We start from the raw sequence: 19,938 nt of genomic DNA, 5'->3' as shown, positions 1-19,938 counted from the left end.
ATAAGACATAGGAGCAGAAATTAGGCCATTCGGCCCATCGAGTCTGCTCCGCCATTCAATCATGGCTGATAAGTTTCTCAACCCCATTCTCCCACCTTTTCCCCGTAACCTTTGATCCCCTTACCAATCAAGAACCTATTTATCTCGGTCTTAAATACACTCAGTGACCTGGTCTCCACAGCCTTCTGTGGCAATGAATTCCATAGATTTACCACTCTCTGGCTAAATAAATTTCTCCTCATCTCTGTTCTAAAAGGTCTTCCCTTTACCCTGAGGCTGTGACCTCGGGTCATAGTCTCTCCTACTAATGGAAACATCTTCCCCACATCCACTCTATCCAGGCCTTTCAGTATTCTGTAAGTTTCAATCAGATCCCTCCTTCTAAGCTCCATCGAGTATAGACCCAGAGTCCTCAAACCTTACTCATATGTTATATATGTGTGTACCTCCACGCATCTCCAACACTTGTCAATGGACTCAGACTCAGCAGAGGTCCTTTCTCCTGCAGTCCTCCGAATGTCAGAGACCTAAGCTGTCACTGTCTCCACCTGCCGTGAACTAGTGTCTGTGAGGTGATCACCAGATTGTGAACCCGAGCCTACTCTAGAACTAGTTCCCACCGAGATGTGCTTACCTGCGCTGGTGAGGGGGTGCATGTGAACGCAGTGATGGCTCTACAGGTGTGAAACCCTCTTCTTCTGCCTCCAAGTTGCCTGGGGGTTGGGACTTCCTCTTTTGGAGGAGGACGTCCTCTCCCTCTTCTTGCTGATACCTGGAATGGAGAGAAGAGAGAATTAGTGATTGACTAGGCGGACTCACACAATATAGATCACTCACAGTCATTGTCCACATGTTATCTTCACTGGGTGTTGAGGGAAGCCAATCTCACCTTGCACACAGGCACAGTCAGTGGCCTCCCCTGCTAGCTCTGCAACCTGTTCCTCAAATGGGGTGAGTGTCCTGAGCTCCAGGCTGCCCCCCGCCCCATCACTTACTCTCTCTTACTTATTATGCGTATTCTTCTCCTGCATTAAAACAGATGGTTTGAGTGTGAGCACTATGGATGAAAGAGCTATTCAGAAGCTTGCATGCCTATTGTGTGTGCTGAGCCCTCCCCAGTAAGAGATTAAGACGCCGTTTGTGCAGATGGTAAGCTTTAAGTGGCTATGACACATTGAGCGTTGATGAGCCAACTACTGATTGTGTGTGACATCCATGTAGACTTGTAACCTTTGGACTGCCTGATGCCCTTATGAGAGTGTGAGTTTGCAGTGAGTAGAAGTTTAACTTATCCTGGGGGACCATGGCAGATCATTCATCCATTTCCTGCACTGCAGGGAGGTCCTTCTTTGGACCCTATGGGTGTTCACCACCATGGCGGCCTCCTCTCCTGCTGATGCAGCCAGATGGGAGGGCCTCATGCTCCCATCCCTCGGAAAGAGGACCTGCCGCTATTCCTGGATGACCTGGATGAGAATCTCCAGGGAGGAATCGCAGAACCGTGGGGCCAAAAGTTGCTGTCTTCTCCTGGACATTTTTTTACAGGATCCAGAGGTCGTGGCATGCAGTGAGTGAATGGCTGTCTGGGTGCCGTTTAAATATTACGCCTGGACTTTGGAGCCTATGAGGTGACGGTGGGTCAGGCGTCTTTCAATGTGCTCCTCGTGGATGCATAATTAATGAGCTGAACAGCACAAGATCCTGTGTGTTCAGCAGTCCTGCTCTCCAGCAGAAGTCAATCCGGCTTTCGTGCCCGGCACCGGACTTAGACTTCAGAACAGAAGATTCCTCCCAAAGTGTGTCTTGCAGAATCATGGGCACGTACCTGCTTCTGTTTACGTCAGCCACCTTAAAGATCTGAATGTTTTGTGTCTGCCTCAGTGAAACAAAATCAGAGTGAGGACTCTTGCTCAAATTTATTGTAAGGTCACGTATTAAAAGTAGGGTTACAACCGGGATGGGAGGAGTGCGCAGTTTGACTAGCCACTACTCCACAGGTCGCACCATTAGTTTAAAAGTTTGATTCGCTCACCAAAATGGCCAATTGTTTGCCTTCGCTACTTTTGTTACCCAAAATAAAAGAGACTTTAACTAGGCTTCTTTCAATAAACAACAAACTTATTCGTTTATTATAGAAAGTCTTGTCAAATAGAAAGGCAAAGCTAATTAACATACAATATGAAAGTAGCACGCACACGCACACACACACACACACACTCCAAAGAAAAATGAAACAAACATATAGGAATTCTGCCCAGAAGTTAAAAGCCAGTGTATCCAGGGAAAAGGAAAGATGATGAAATCCTTAAAATGGCATCTGGGTGATGTGGTTGGTCTCTCAGCACTGATCTGTGAAACAATTGATGACTGTGCCACTGCTTTTCAGGTGGACTCGAGGAACACCTGCAGGTAATCAATTCCAGCGCATAGAACAACTTAAAAGCAGCTTTTATATTCACCTCCGGCTGCGGATTCGTTCTGGACTGCAAAAAGACTGCTGTCTTCCTTCACAAGCACTTGGCCCCTTTTCTTTTCAAAGCAAAACCGAAACCAGCTTTTAAACACATTCCAGGCATGTTCTTTTTCCAGAGTCATAAATGACCATGTGAACCCTTTTGCACACAATCCACCAGGGTCATGGGGTTTCCAGCTCTTTTACAACTACTTAGAGCAGAATCTTGCCCTTGTCGGGCAGGCTCGGCGGGGATGGGCGGGAGCGGCCGGGAAGTTGACTGCCGCCAGCGATCGAGCCCGGAAGGCAATTTCACGCTGGCGGACCAATTAAGGCCAGCTCAGCATGAAACATGAACTTCAGCGCTCAGCATTGCCTGTGCGGGCGGGGGGAGGAGTGTGAGCAGGGCGAGCGCGAACTTCGCACCAGTGCGCGCTTGCAAATCTCCCTGAGGCAGCTCTGTGCCTCAGGGAGATGAACAGATTTTTAAATAAAGATTTTATAAATGGTATAAAACATGTCCCCTCTTGTGACTGTCACGTGAGCAGGGACATGTTATTAATCAAATTTAAAATATTTTATTTTTATTTGCTTTTGGAAACCTCATCCCACCTGTGGATGAGGTTTCCAAAAAAGTGCAAAGTCCGCTTGGCCTTATCACCTTAAGGTTGGACGCGCAGCGAAAAATTTCTTTTAATTAACTTTTTAATGGCCTTAATAGGCCTTTTAATTGTCAACGGATTCGCTGCTGACTCCGGCGTGTGCCCACTGACTGAAATATCGCGTGAGTGCACAATTACGTTGGGACGCTCGCCTGATGTCAACGTGCATCATTTTACGCTCAGTCAGGTCAGGCGCTCGCCCGCCCGCCGAGCTAAAAATTTTTCCCTTAATTACCTTTTGTTGTAATTGGATGTCTCTTCCAAGAAAAGCAATCAGAGTTTTGCGTTAATCCTTTAAGGGACAGTGTCTTTTAAAACCCAAATTCTTCCAGAATGTTCCTAGTCCTTGAAATGAACCATTTTCTGTGACTAAAGTGTTCATCACAGTTACCTTCACAGTCTTCAACAGTCCACAATATTTCTTGTGCATTTACTGCCAAAATCTTGTAAGTAGAACATTCCACCAACTCATTCTAACATCTTCCCAGGTATTTTGAATCCTGATTATAAAAGTTGCTTTTTTTGTTTTGGGAAGTCTCCCTCTGTGGATTTGGTAGGTAATGGCATTGATTCCTGTTCTGTCTGATACTTAATGGTTTGTGAGGTACAAATACAAATCCTTGATTTGTGCTTATCTCTAGATGGTTTTCTGGGTAAAGACACTGATCCCCCATCTGCGTGGACCTCCCCCTATCCCCTACATTTGAGTGAGATTTTTCTGATTTGTGGGATAATGGTATTATTGATCTATGATGCTACATCCCTTACTTATATGTAACAATACATTTGGATGTGAAATGCAATCTTGGCAGTGGCATTAAACATCCAGTAGCAGATTGATTGTTCACAAGAAATAGGAGCAGGAGTAGACCATACGGCCTGTTGAGCCTGCTCCACCATTCAATATGATCATGGCTGGTCTTGGGCTTCAACTTTCCTGCCCACTTCCCATATCCCTTGATTCCCTGAGAGACCAAAAATCTGTCTATTCTGCATTTAAATATACTCAACAATGCAACATCCACAACCCTCTAGGTTAGAGAATTCCAAAAATTCACAACCCTTTCAGTGAAGTAATTCCTCAGTATCTAACCAGCAGGAACAATCTCTCAGTGTCTATTTTTGATTTTCCTCCACATTGAAACTGCAAAACTTGGAAAGGTTGACCAATAGTTTCAAAGAAGCTGACACAACCTGAGAAAATCTAATGGGATGCCAAGGATAGATCCTTAGGGGACACCAGAGGTAACTGTGCAGGAGCAGGATGAGAAGACATTGCATAGATTCTCTGGCTATGATTAAATGCATAAGAATGGAACCAGTTGAGAGCATTCCCACCTAGCTGATCAATGGAGAGTTATTGAAAGAGGATGGTGTGATCAACTGTGTGAAAGGCTGCAGATAGGTTGAGACAGATGAGAAGTGATAGTTTACCTCTGCCACAGTCAAGCAAGATGAAATTTGTGACTTGGGTAAAAGCCATTTTAGTAAGTCAGTATTCAGGACTGAAACCTGATTGGAGGGTTTCACACATGGAGTTCCAGGAAAGGTGACCTGGATTGGGAGGTCGGACAGGTTTAAAGACTTTGGAGAGGAAAAGAAGTTTGGAAATAGGGTGGTATCTGAGGAGTTACGACTGGTGCTGTACATTGTGCAGTCATCAGCGAACATCCCCAGTTCTGACCTTATGATGGAAGGAAGGTCATTGTTAAAGCAGCTGAAGATGGTTGGGCCAAGGACACTACCCTGAGGGACTCCTGCAGTGATGTCCTGGAGCTGAGATGACTGACTTCCAACAGCCACAACCATCTTCCTTTGTGATAGGTATGACTCCAAGCAGTGGAGAGTTTTCCCCTGATTTCCATTGACTCCAGTTTTGCTAGGGCTCCTTGATGCTACACTCGGTCAAATGCTGCCTTGATGTTAAGGGCAGTCATTTTCACCTCACTTCGGGAGTTCAGCTCTTTTGTCCATGTTTGAAACAAGGCTGTAATGAGGTCAGGAGCTGAGTGGCCTTGGTGGAACCCGAACGGACCGTCAGTGAGCAGGTTATTGCTAAGCAAATGCTGCTTGATAGCACTCTTGAGGACCCATTCCATCACTTTACTGATGATGGAGAGTAGACTGATGGGGCAGTAATTGGCTAGGTTGGATTTGTCCTGCTTTTTATTTACAGGACATATCCGGGCAACTTTTCACGTAGCCAGTGTTGTAGCTGTATTGGAACAGCTTGGCTAGGGGCATGGCAAGTCCTGAAGCACAAGCCTTCAGTACTATTGCTGGAATATTGTCAGGGCCATTAGCCTTTGCACTATCCAGTGTCTTTGGCCTTTTCTTGGATATCATGTGAAGTGAATTGAATTGGTTGAAGACTGCCATCAATGATGCTGGGGACCTCAGGAGGATCATCCACTCGGCACTTCTGGCTGAAAATTGAATCAAATGCTTCAGCCTTATCTTTTGCACTGATGTGCTGGACTCCCCCACCATTGAGGATGGGGATATTTGTGAAGCCTCCTCCTCCAATCAGTTGTTGAATTGTCCAGCACCAATCACGACTGGATGTGGCAGGACTGCAGAGCTTCGATCTGATCTGTTGGTTGTGGGATCACTTAGCCCTGTCTATCACTTGCTGCTTGTGCTGTTTGGCGCACATGTAGTCCTGTGTTATAGCTTCACCAGGTTGACACCTCATTTTTTAGGTATGCCTGGTGCTGCTCCTGGCATGCCCTCCTGCACTCTTCATTAACCAGGGTTGATCCCCCGGCTTGATGGTAATGGTAGAGTGGGGGATATGCTGGGCCATGAGGTTACAGATTGTGTTGAAGTACAATTCTGCTGCTGCTGATGGCCCACACTGCCTCGTGGATGCTCAGTCTTGAGTTGCTAGATCTGTTCAAAATCTATCCCATTTAGCATGGTGGTCGTGCCACACAACATGATGGAGGGTATCCTCAATGTGAAGGCGGGACTTCGTCTCAACAGTGACTGTGCGGTGGTCACTCCTACTGACACTGTCATGGACAGATGTATCTGTGGCAGGCAGGTTGGTGAGGATGAAGTCAAGTATGTTTTTCCGTCTTGTTGGTTCCCTCATTACCTGCAGCAGATCCAGTCTAGCAGCTTTAGGACTAGGCCAGCTCGGCCAGTAGTGGTCAGTAGTATAGTTGAGCCACTCTTGGTGATGGACATTGAAGCCCCCCACCCAGAGTACATTCTGCACCCTTGTCACCCTCAGCATTTCCTCCAAGTGGCGTTCAACATGGAGGAGCACTGATTCATCAACTGAGGGGGCGGTTCGTGGTGAACAGCAGGAAGTTTCCTTCCCCATGTTTGACCTGATGCCATGAGACTTCATGAGGTCCAGAGTCGATGTTGAGGATGCCCAGGGCAACCCCCTCCCGACTGTCTACCACTGTGCCACCACCTCTACTGGTCTGTCCTGCCGGTGGTACAGGACATGGTGGTGTTTGGGACATTATCTGTAAGATATTATTCCGTGAGGATGACTATGTCAGGCTGTTGCTTGACTAGTCTATGATGTCCGGGCTCCAGACCCTGAAACCTCCCTTGGGAGCTTCAGCCCCACAATCTGAACCATCTCCCGGAAATCCCTTCTGTGCTATTCCATTTTGCGTGGAGGGGTTTCCTGTAAGGACTGCTGTTACACACCTTCCACTTCCTCACCCTCAGTGGCCATCCAGACACACCAGGACATTCCATACTGCCATCTGGAGAAGGCGGGGGACCCCAGTAGATGGCCCTCTATGCGAGAGTCCTCCCTTTCTCCATTGGAGAGTTGGCATGCGGGGTGTTGCATGCGGCAGTCCCGTGCAATAAATGGTTAAGTCGGTTTATGGACTTCCAGACCACCTTTTATTTTCCATGGCCTTGAGGAGTCCATGTTCCATGTTCATGTTCAGTGGGGGAGGTTGCAGACCCTTTTCCAATATCTGAAGGGACTGCTCCTTAATTTTTGGTTGCACTTAGTCCCACCCTCCTGATCTTTGGTCACCTGGTGCGGAGGTAGGTGGGTAGATTGGAGGACTTCCTCGTTAGACTGCTTCTGAGCCTGGCCAAGGTGACAATAAACAGGTCTAGGCAGTGGGCAGTTGAGGGATTCATATAGCCTGACTGCCTGCCTCTCTTCCATGGTTACATCTGCATCTGGGTGTCCCTGAAGAGGGAGCACGCAATGTCCGCAGATACTCTTGATTCCTTCTGCTAAGGATGCGCCAGGGATGGGGTGCTGGAGTGCATCATCACCCCGGTAATGTTACTTTGATTTGACAAATTTCCTTTGATTTTGTTTTAGTTACAATAACATTACAACATTCCTTTCAAAGGGGTTGTTCATTTGTTTATTTGTTTTCAAAAGTGTGCAAGGACACACATTGATACTAATGGTAGGCTGTAGAGTTAGGAGCTAGACATTTGTAATGGCTCACTTTGTGAATAAATCTAAAACTGATTAAAGATTGACTTCTGGTATCCTCCTTCACTAACTGGGCATAAAAACTTTGACATCCACCCTGCTGCACAGTGGTAGCTGTGTGCACCATATATAAGGTGCACTGCAGCAATTTGACAAGCCTCCTTCGATAGTACCTTCCAAATCTGCAAACTCCACTAGAAGGACAAGGGCAGTGGACGCACGGGAACACCGCCACCTGCAAGTTCACCTTCAAGCCACATACTATCCTGACTTGGAACTATATCGCTATAAGTTCACTGGGTCAAAAACCTGGAACTCCCTTCCTAATAGCACAGTGAGTGTACCTACACCAAATGGACTGCAGCAATTGAAGAAGGCAGCTCATTACCACCTTCTCAAGGGCAGTTAGGGATAGGCAACAAATGTTGGCATTAACTGCGGCTCTCACATCCCATTAATGAATTTTTTAAAAAAGAACTAATTTGTGTGCATTCAACTTTGAAATTACATCTGTCTCCCTGCTCTTCACAATTTCAGTGATGAAAATAGATGTGTGGTGGAATTTTACGGCCACATAGTGGCAGGGTTGGAGCCGTAACATGTGGCAAGCCCTTCGAAAGACCATTGACTTCGGTGAGACCGTAAAATCCTGCTGGTGTAAAATTCCATCCGTGATGTCTGTTTTCATGATCCAGCCATGTGTTATAGACCTTTAAGATTAATATAAGAAATATGTGTACCTCTAAGGAATTGCACTCCTTGGGAGGAACTTTGCATGTTAGAAGTTTAGCTCATTAAAGAAAGGTAAGATATTTTGAAAAATGGACAACACTTACATTGTTAAACAACAAAAAATGAAATTACAAAATCATACAGTGCTTGTATAATCTTTTAATTGAAATGAAGAAATCTTGCTTAAATTTACATTTCTTAACTAAAGATATTCTGGTCTTATCTTTTTCTCAGTTTCACTTTGCACTGCTATGTGTAGTTCCTTTCCTATGTGTTAAAAGCATTCAAATAAACAAAATGCAGATTAACAGTTCAATATCTTGCAAAGTATTTGCCGTGATCTAAAATAGAATGATATTGTCCCTTTGTGTTTTTCCAACAGGCCCTTGTCATTAGGAAACTGCTGGAGTATGCTCAGGCCCCAGAATCAAACTTTCAGTATGGGCTACTCTTAGTGTTGGGCATTTTTATAGCAGAGCTGGTACGTTCATGGTCATTTGCTCTGACCTGGGCTTTAAACTATCGAACTGGAACTCGACTCCGAGGAGCGTTACTTACTTTGGCCTTTGAAAAAGTTCTTAAACTACGAAACACAAAAGATGTGACAGTTGGAGAAGTATGCATTTCCTTATTGTATGTTGTTTATAAAAACATTATTTATATAGATGTATCTTTATAAGCATCTGAAACAGAATTGGTAGCAAGGAAAATCACATGATGAAATCTTCCTCTCAAAGTTACTAACATTATCATAGCCAGCACAGCCAAGAAAGTCTTGAGCATCCTTCAGCTTGAGCTATCCTGTAAAATTTTATTTTAGCAATTCTGTCTTTGGCTTTTTTTAAAGTTTGGAACCCAACTCTGCTTAAGGTCCTGATCTCTGCTGCTACCCTGTCCCCAGACACCATTTTTAGTACTATATAAAATAAAATGAGAAGATAGCTATTGCAAAGATCAAATGAGGAATGAATAAGAAAGAGGAGAAAAGGAAGTTTAAAAACATAAGTGAAACATGGAAACAAGAGAAAAGAGAAATGAAATTGAGAGAAAAGAAGAAAATACTGTAAGGGAGGAAAACAAAACTAAATGTGGGACAGAGACACAAAAATGAGGGAGGGGAGAACGGGGAAAAAGTCAGAAGGTAGAGGAATGAAAGTATGGAGCTTTATAACCAATACTGGAGGTGTGATGAAATTGAAATTAGAGCAAAACAGATTTAGATTCTCCTCTTGTGCATCCCATGCTCTCAACACTTCACCATTGGCCTTTGGGACTCACTCTTTGAATCCTCTGCCTTACTGTTTCTGTCTCAGGTTTCAAGGAAACTTTTGAAAACAATATTTTCAACCATGCCTACAAAAACTAGAAGCAAGAAACTGAAGGTGCTGGAAATCTGAAACAGAAACCAGAAATGCTGGAAACACTCAGCAGGTGATTCAGCATTTGTAGAGAGAACAGACAATTTGACATTTCAAGTGTAGACTCTTCAATACAAAAAACTTACAGATGAATAACATTTAAAAAGGAACAGAACAAAAGGAGTGTAGTACAAAAGGTTAAAGTTAAACATGTAAATATATAGTCTGCATCATCAGTGATGTAAGATCACGTGTCAGCTGAGCTTGGGAAGAGATAGTTCAATGAGAAGTTCTGTACAAAGCCTGTATTGTACATAGAAATGTTCAATAAAAGGTAACATTTACCAACAGCCTTACTTCCAGCATTTCAGTAAGTCCAGAGCATGAACAACCCTCTCTAAGACCCATAACCTTGATAACAGAAGGAGGGGCAAAGAAAACACAAACAGTTGTAGACATGCTATAAAGAAATAGAAAAAGCTGTAAAGAGCTCACGTGAAAAATAGGAGATGATTAAATGGCTTATGTCATATTTACATGAGGTATTAGGAGACATATGAGAAAAATTAAAAACAATTACCAGTCACAGACAGTGTATCACAAGCTGAAGTGATGATGCAAGGTTGGGGGGAGCAGTGGCCGTGAGTCAACCATGGTTATCTCTCTTAACTTTCTTATTTCATTGCCTCAAGTTTCACATCCGCAACACTCTTCTAGTTGACTTCCCTGCAACAATCACTTCAGCCCATGTCCTATGCACTAAGCCCCACATTTGCATCACCTTTTTCTTTTCAAAATACCACTGGCTTCCTTGCTCCCAGTATGAAAGTTTCAAAATTCTTGATTTCATTTTGAATATCTTCATGGCATCACTACACACTACATTCTTGACTTCACTTTGCTTCATGTACTTACACACACCCAATGCAACTCTAACACCAGATCTGTCATCCATTACTTCTTTAATTCCTTCATTGATGGCTACCTGTTCAACGCTTATACACCTGCCCTCTGGAATTCTCTACTTTCGGTTCTACTTTCACGCTTTCAGCTTCCACACTCCTGTGTTTTTTCATTCCCTGTCCTAACTTCTCCATTTTCCTCAAGCTCAACGTCCACTAAATCCCCAATTTTCAGTTATAATCTTAAACCATCATTTCAATGACTAGAGTTTTCAACTCTTACTATTCAATTGTATAGGGAAAACTAGCTGACCAGATGACTGGATTTCCATGCACATGTTCATTAAGTTGTTGCAGATTGGAACATTAGTTTGTCATTCTCTTTCAGTTGGTGAACATCTGCTCAAACGATGGACAACGTCTCTTTGAAGTGGCCTCTGTGGGTTCCATGTTGACAGGAGGCCCCCTTGTCGCCATACTCGGAATCATCTACACTGCGTTGTTCCTTGGACCTACTGCCCTGCTGGGATCAGCTGTTTTCATTCTTATCTATCCATTCCTGGTAGGCACTGTACAAGAGTTTTTCCTCTCCTATATTTCTAATGGGTTAGATTAGTGGGGGAATGTAGGCGAAAGTAATAAAGAAGGAGTGTCTATTTTTCTGTTTGCATTTCATTTAAAGTTATTAAAGATAAATTCTTGTGAAATTGAGTTGGGGCAGTGGCTTACAGTAGCTATATTTTCACCTTTAGGATTAGGGTTCTGAGCCAAATGTAATGAGCTGGGTGCTTGACTAGATTGTCATTATAAAAAGGACATGGAAACATAGTATATATATTCCATTGCTCATTTCTTGAAAATGCTTTCTCTTGCAGACATTTTGCTCAAAAGCTTCCCCAAACTTTTTCTTTTTACTCTGACAATCTGTGTTCTTCTTACTTTGTTGCTTTCTTCCTGATTCTCTCCTGGTTCTTTTTCTCATCAAATCTATACCTTTGGTACAATATCATCTGTTAAAAGAAATCGTCATTGGGCAATCACAAATCTCACTTTTTGTTCTTGAAATCCGAACTTTTAAAGGCAGTGCTTGGGTTGCACAGGTTAATGTAGAAAAGGGTTGTCCGATATATGGAGCATGGGCCAGAGTCTGGCCCGCCAAGGGTTTCTATCCGGCCTGCAGATCAGTGTTCAAAATACGGGTAAGTGGAAGTGACAGATTCATCAAGAAGCTGCTCCTCCAATCACAGGCTGTTTCTCTCCCATGTTTGCTGCTGATCGGCTCAGTTAACTACAAATGAGAAATTTCAATAGTATCCAGAATAGAATGGACTGCAAATGAGAAATGTAATCCAAATGTTTAAAAGATGCAAATGGTAGCAATCCGAAACAAAAACAAAATAGTGGAAACACGCAGACCAATCGACATCTGTGGAGAGAAGTTAATGTTTTGGCTCAGCCCCTCCTCAGAACTGAAAAAGAAAAGCTGAACAAGTATTTTAATAGAATCAGGACAGAGCGTAGGGGAAAGAAAAAACAGAGAGGTATTGATGAAATGCACTGTTATCTTGAAAAGAAAACCAGTAGATTATTAGATGACTGAGATGCTCTTTTGAAAGGAACCATTAAAGAAACTAAAGACATCAGAGTACATAAGAATATAAGAAATAGAAGAAGGAGTAGGCCATCCAGCCCTTCAACCCTGTTCCACCATTCAAAATGATCATGTCTGATCTTATCATGGCCTCAACTCTGATTTCCTGCCAACATCCCCCATCACCTTTGATTCCCTTCTAGATAAAAATCTGTCAAAACTCAATTGAATATATTCAATGACCAGCCACCACTGATCTCTGGGGTAGAGAATTCCAAAGGTTAACAACCATCTGAGAGGTGAGATTCCTCCTCATTTTTCTCTCAAATGGGAGATACCTTGGTTCTGAAACTGCACCCCTTAGTTCTAGATAACCCCACAAAGCGAAACATCCTCTCTGCATCTACCCTGTCAAATCTTAAATGTTTCAATAAGATCACCTCTCATTTTCCTAAACTCCAATAAATAAAAGACAAACCCTCCATCCTAGGAATCAACCTAGTGAGCCTTCTCTGAACTGCTTCCAATGCAAGTATATAATTTCTTAAATAGGGAGACCAAATTCAATGCAGTAATTTAGGTGTGGTCTCACCAATACCCTGTACAGTTGTAGCAAGACTTCCCTACTTTTATACTCCATCCCCCATGCAATAAAGGCAGGCATTCCATTTCTCTTCCTAATTACTTTCTGTGCCTGCATGCTAACTTTTTGTGATTCATGTATGAGGACGCCCAGATCCCTCTCCACTGCAGCATTCTGTAGTCTCTAGCCATTTAAATAATATTCTGCTTTTCTGTTCTTCCTACCAAAGTGGACAATCTCACATTTTCCCACATTATATTCCAATTGTTAATTTTTTTTCCTATTCACCTATCCTGTCTATATTCATTTGCAGAATATTTGTGTCTTCCTTACAGATTGCTTTGCTACCTATCTTTTTGCATTGTCAGCAAATTTGGCTACAGTACACTCTATCCCTTTATCCAAGTCATTAATATGTTCACTGCAACATTCCACTACACATTTATCCCAACTCCCTGTTTCCTGTTATTTAGCCAATCCTCTATCCATGCTAATATATTACCCTCAACACTATGAGCTCTTTTTTATGTGGCACCTTATTGAATGCCCTTTGGAAATCCAAATACACGACATCTACTGGTTCCCCTTTATCCACCCTGCTTATTACATTCTCAAAGAACTCTATCAAATTTGTCAAACATAATTTCCCTTCCATAAAACCATGTCAACTCTGCTTCATTATACTATGATTTTATAAATGTCCTGCTACTACTTCCTTAATAATGAATCTCAGCATTTTTCCAATGACAGATGTTAAGCTAACTAGCCTATAATTTCCAGTTTTCTGTCTCCCTCTCTTGAATAGTGGTGTTACATTTGTGGTTTTCCAAGCTGCTGGGAGCTTCCCAGATTCTAGGGAAATTGGGAAGATTACAATCAATACCACCACTATCTCTGCAACCACTTCTTTTAAGTCCCTAGGATGCAAACCATCCGGTTCAGGGGACTTCTCAGCCTCTAGTCCCATTCGTTTCCCCAGTACTTTTTCTCCAGTGATAGTGATTGTTTTAAGTTCCTCCTTCCCTTTTGTCCCTTATAAAGAACATATAAATAGTTAGGGTTATGAAGGAAGGAAGGATAATGTATTATCTACATATATCTAGGCACTAAAAGCACAGCCTGCAGATCAGGGCCAAAATCTTGTGGAGGCAATGGGGTCTTGACAATATTTGCCCACTTAAGGGGCTCAATCGGCAACAGGGACAGAAGGCTCTCCACGGGTCTACCAGGGGTGAAGGCGGGGAGGAGGCAGGATCCCCACCCCCACCCTCTCAACTGATTAAATGCACCAAACAGACACCAAACCTGTCACAAGATTCCACCCTAGGTGTGAAATTAAAACTGAAAATGCATGTAAATCATGGTGTGGTCCACTACCTTGAAAAGAGAAAAGAAGCAGGCTGAAACCAAGGTCGGAATCTTGTGGAGGCAACGGGGGTCTCAGTCACCATTGGAGAGCCAGCGAGAGCCCCACGTCACCTCATTTTGGGAAGGCCCACTGCATCTTGTGCCACCAATCCCTTTCCCTTGGATCAAGGCAAAAATCCTGCTGGCCAAGAGCAGTAATTGCCCACCTAAGACCCTCAATTGACTGTGGGTGGGAAGGCCATCCATGGGCCTTCCCTCCTTAGACTTAATTGAGGTGCAGACGGGAAGCCGCCCAATTAAATGCCCCATCATCACCAAACGCGTCACAGGAGGACAAGATTTCACCCCAAGTCTCTCACTGCATTAGTCATTCACATGCTCTTTGTTCGCTGATGTCTTTAATAGTTATTTTCCATTGTCTGCTGCAAAGATCATTAAATTATCTAACCATCTCCTGTTTTTCTTTTAGGCAAGTTACAGATATTCCAGTGGTACTTCCATCCTGTGTTTGTCCATTTTCTTTTCCCTCCCCACCAATTTGTTCTGATTTTATTAAAATACTTATTCATTTTTAATTTTTCAGTTCTGAAGAAGGGCCAAGCTTGAACTTGTCTCTTCTCACCCCAGAAACTGACTGACCTGTTGTGTGTTTACCAGCACTTTCTGTTTTTGGTGCATGTGAGTAGTGATTTGTTTATCAAATGTTGTTCGAAGATTAACCTTTTCAATACTGGTACTATTAATCATTATTATCTCTGTATGTTGTTATTGGCATTACAGGTGACTGGCAACATACCTGGTTGCCATCTTTATCAACCATGGCCACTGAGGTAGCAATCTCAGCTGATAGTGTTAAGAATGCATGTGGTTAGAAGACATGCTTGTAAAAAAGACACTAATAGTGATTTACTTGTTTATGAATTTACCCGCTTACATTAATTCCTGATTTAATATGGATGGCAATGTTCTTTTCTCCTGTTTTCCCAGATGTTTATGTCTAGGCTTACAACTTACTTCAGGAAGCAATGTATTACAATCACTGACCAACGTGTGCGACTGATGAACGAGATTCTAAACTCCATTAGGTTCATCAAGATGTACACCTGGGAAAAATTGTTTGCTGAGAAGGTTCACTGTAAGTTTACTGTGAGAACCAATGGTTTTAAAAATTCATTCTCAGTGCATTACTGGCAAGTTTGGCATTTTATTGCCCATCTCATGTTGTCCTGAGAAGGTGGTGGTTTTACTGGTTTGATACAACTGAATGGCATGTTAGACCATTCAGAGGGCAGTTACAGAGCAAGAATTTTGATGTGGGACTGGAATCATGTATAGGCCAGACTGGGGAAGAGCAAAAGAATTCCTTTCTGAAAGAACATTAGTGAACCAGTTGAGTATTTCTTTTTAACAATCCAAGAGCTTCATGGTCACTTTCCGATGCCAACTTTTTAATACCAGACTTTTAAAATTTAATCCAGATTCTCGAAGTGTCATAGTGGGATTTGAACCCCCATTTCCTGGGTTACTAAACCCAGTAACATAACCACTACATTACCATGCACATCAGTGATACTGCATTCTGTATATTTTTTATTAATTATATTCAGCTTGAACAAATTTGGCTTTTACTTCGAAGTGGAATTGTCTGGCCTCGCAGAACATTTTGCTGGATTTGCTAGTGCAAGGGATTTCTTTGATACGATCAATGTTACATGTTTTGTAGTTTCCCTTTAGAATATTTAGTTATTATTATTATTAGAATCTTTACTTACTTTTCTCACTTTCCCCTATTTTAAATCCTTATCATGCTATTTACTATTAATAGTCACTAGGTAGTACAAAAGTTGAGTATTGCTATATTCTAGAGAAGGACAGGCTTCTGATCCACTCCAAGACCTCTCCCAATCCCACTTCATGTTTGGTTGGTAAAACATACATGAGAATGAAATAAGAGGGTTTGATCGCTGTTTTGAGTTTTCACAGAAAAATTAACATGCCTTTATTAGTTCTTCCTAGCTGTGAATGATATGTCTGGACTTTAGTTGTAAAATGTGATAACATGGTTGGTATGAATTATTCCTCAAATAGGGAAACGAATGATTCACTACTCTACAATATAGCTTTTAAATGATTTATAGTTCCAGCTAAAAATCTGTGTGGCATACCTTTGAACTAATCAAATTATTCTTGCTAAAATGTTATAACAAAATTAGGGGCAGAATTTTTCAGTTGGTGTGCAGGGGCGGGCCTGACACGCTGACGAATTAAATGACGCACGATGACGTCGGGCGTGCGTCCCGACATCATTGCACTGAGTAGCAATGTTTCGTTCGGCGGGGGCGCACCGGAGTTGGCTGCGCGCTCGCCGATATGTAAACGGCCTATTAAGGGTCTAATTAAAGTTATTATAAACACTGCCCGCCCAGCCTTAAGGTTGGCAGGCAGGCAAAAAGGCCAAGCGGCCTTCGCATTTTTTAGGAAACCTCATCCACGAGCGGATGAAGTTTCCTAAAGCTTTTATTAAATAAATAAATACATTTTCATTAACATATAAACATGTCCCATCTCATGTGACACAATCTCATGAAGAAACATGTTTAAATCTGTTTATAAACCATTTATTAAATTTTTTGAACATCGATTCAATCTCCCTGAGGCAGCTCTGTGCCTCAGGGAAATTGAAGCGCTCTTTCATGTGCATGCGTGAAAGAGCGCTGGCCCCGACTCTCCCTCCTCCCCCCACCTGCACAGGTAGCGCTGAGCACTACCGGTCACATCTTACGCTGGGCGGGCCTTAATTGGCCCGCCTGTGTACAATGGCGATGCGCAGCCGATCGCGGATTGTCTCTGGGACTGCCCCCACCTGCTCTCACCGAGCCCACCCGCCATATGAAAATCCTGCCCCAGGTGAAATTTGAAAATAATTAATTGGCCTGAGACAGATAAAAAGCCAGACGCATAGAAGATAGGTGAGGGCTATCATATATGGAAGGCAGCCAAATATATATGCAGAATGCCTGCAGCATTTGAAACTTGGTAGACAAAGCCAATTTTGTGATGGTAGAAGTATTTGGCTTCTTGACAGTGGACTTTACAATCTTTCCTACTTAATTATTCCAGAAAATTGAAGGTTCTTAACAGTGTCCCTTTGTTTCACCTTGGCTGAGGAGAAACAGAAAGAATTACCAGTACTTTTGAGTTGTGAGCTATAATCCCAGACATTTAGGCTGGGTCAAAATCCTGGAACTCCTTCCCTAACAGCACTGTGGGTGTACCTACACTACAGGGAGTGCAATGGCTCAAGAAGGCAGCTCACCACCACCTTCTCAAGGCAAATTAGAGTTGGGCAATAAATGCTGGCCTGGCCAGCAAAGGCCACATCCCGTAAGTGAATATTAAAAAAAATTCACTCCCAAAGCATGTGTGCAGAGTTAGGAAAATTCCTGGCTCGGCACACCCCCCTCAGAAGAAACAGCCCCAAATGTCTGGATTTTCGTTCCAGGCAGCTTGGGGGTCGGTGGTGTGGGTGCATGCTGGAGTCGGATCCATTTCCCCTGGAGACAGATCAGAGAACCCGGAACAGGGACTGCCGAGATCGAGGCTAGCTGTTTTGTCCCAGTTGTAATAAAAGCAGTTAGGCCCTTACCCCTCAACCCCCGCCCCACCCTCTCCCCATGTCCCCTCATACCCTCCATGACATCTTATTTCCATCTAACCACATGGCCCCTCATGCCATGCCAGCCTCTTCCCATCTATCTACTCTCCATGGGCCTTTATACCCGCCATGCCAACCTATGCCCCTCTACTCACCCCATGACCTCTTATAGTCCCTATACCAATTTAGTGCCAACTCATGCCAACCCATGACCCCCACTCATCTCCATGGCCCCTTATAGCCCCATGTCAAATTAGTGCCAACTTATGTCAACCCATGCCCCCCACCCTTTGCCCTTACACCCCATGCCAACTCACCCAGTGTCTACCATGGGCAGACCTCAGGAGCCATGCTGAGATTGAATAAAACACACTAGTATCTGTTATAGACTTCACTATATAAAAATCGCTCATTGATAAAAGCCCATTCAATACATTTAAATCCCTTGAGGTCCCTAATCCCCAAGAACATAAGCAATAGGAACAGGAGTAGACCAGTTGGCCCCTCGAGCCTGCCCCGCCATTCAGTAAGATCACAGCTGATCTTCTCGTGTTTCGATTTCCACATTCCCATCTAACCCTGATATTCCCATCTAATTCCCATCTAATCCTTTATAAAAACAAACATTTGTGTTCATAGCCCCACATCCAATGTGTCTAATTGCATATCGAACTAATTAATACCCCAGTTAGCTTATTCCAGAAGTTTATCATACCTTATTTTTAAAAAAAGTCCCACTTGACTTCCATTTTTAGGCCTAACTTCATAATCTTTAACTTCTGTCCCCCAGTACTTGAACCTCTCACCAACTGAACAATTTTTCAGGATCACTTGGAAAACATGATTCTGTTCATTTTTGTTTTGCAGTGATCAGAAGCAGAGAGAGACATTTTCTGGAGAAAGCAGGCTACGTGCAGAGTATCACAGTTGGAGTTGCTCCTATTGTGGTTGTAGTATCCAGTAGCTGCACATTCACACTTCACATGGCAATGGGATATGATCTCACTGCAGCTCAGGTAAACACAATCACAGTCCTGGTTAGTGGGAATGTAAGAAAGACTGGAAAAATTTGCATTTCTATAGTGCCTTTCATGACCTCAAAACATCCCAAAATGCTTCACAGCTAATGAAGTACTTGAAGTAAAGACACTGTTGTAATGTAGGATATAACGACAGCCAATTTTGCACATATTAAGATCCCACAAACAGCAATGTAATAATGACCAGATAATGTGGTTTTTTAAATGCTGATTGTGGGGTAAATATTTTCCAGAACACCGAGATAATTCCCTTCCTTGCTCTTCTTAAAAATAGTGCCATGGGATCTTTTACGCCACCAGGAAGGACATCTCATTTGAAAGATGGCACTTCCAGCAGTGCAGCAATCCATCAATACAGCAATGGAGTGCTAGGCAGATTTTTGTACTCAAGTCCCTGGAGTAAGACTTAAACCCACAACCTTCTGACTCAGACAATAGTCCGACCAACTAAGCCATGAATTACACCCAAGTACCATGCAGTAGCATAGTAGCTTCTTCAGCTCCACTGTAAGGCTCTGTTCAATTTAATGTGTACTATGATTAGTTAAATGACAATTGGACCCACACTTATCATTTTATATGAGTGCAACATTGTACCCTTAGTCATGAGCTCAAAAAAGTTCGTGTTTTTGTGGAAACACTCAAAGTCATCCAAAAGATAGGTGCCATTAGTACAATGCTCAAACTGCATCCAAAATTGCAATTAATTTATCATCACCATCTAATGTGTAATTCCTCAACTAAGAGAAGAGGAAGGCAAAATTGGGGGGGGATTTTCCAGTCCTGCCTGCCGTGGGAATCATTGTGGGCGGGACAGAAAATTTGACAGAGCAGCAAATGGTCCATTGACTTCAGGCGAGTGCTGCAGGACCGGAAAATCCCACCCACTCTCTTTGTACTCTCTCAATGTTGCTCTGCAACGACATTGTGTGAGAGAAAGATTCATGCAGGCTATTGCTTTGCTTAAATAGATATCAACTTGTAAATCCTTCCAACATACACCAATAGCAGGCAGTAAGAGCGGAAGAGATTCCTAGTCAGCCATGTGATGGAAAGAAATTGGAGCCTCTACCATCACTATCCATAGCTCCAGGCTACAAAATGCATGTTAAAGTGTATGTTGCCACAGCAACTTGGACTGGGGAGGCAGGTTGGCTCAG

General features: G+C 43.0%; 1 protein-coding gene across 1 annotated transcript in view; it reads left to right on the top strand.

Annotated features, from left to right (window-relative positions):
- Positions 1 to 19,938, top strand: part of LOC144683753 (ATP-binding cassette sub-family C member 5-like) — a 225,188-nt gene that overhangs the window by 93,506 nt on the left and 111,744 nt on the right. Inside the window, exons 7-10 of the mRNA XM_078547108.1 lie at positions 8,664 to 8,897; positions 10,930 to 11,103; positions 15,071 to 15,218; positions 18,606 to 18,754. Of these exons, the coding sequence (XP_078403234.1) occupies positions 8,664 to 8,897; positions 10,930 to 11,103; positions 15,071 to 15,218; positions 18,606 to 18,754 (705 nt within the window). The remainder of the gene's footprint in view (positions 1 to 8,663; positions 8,898 to 10,929; positions 11,104 to 15,070; positions 15,219 to 18,605; positions 18,755 to 19,938) is intronic.

Source organism: Cetorhinus maximus, chromosome 8 (assembly GCF_964194155.1).
Source record: "Cetorhinus maximus chromosome 8, sCetMax3.hap1.1, whole genome shotgun sequence".
NCBI classification, from domain to species: domain Eukaryota; kingdom Metazoa; phylum Chordata; class Chondrichthyes; order Lamniformes; family Cetorhinidae; genus Cetorhinus; species Cetorhinus maximus.
The sequence above is the reverse complement of the archived record's forward strand: the minus strand, read 5'-3'. Positions and strand labels throughout refer to the sequence as shown.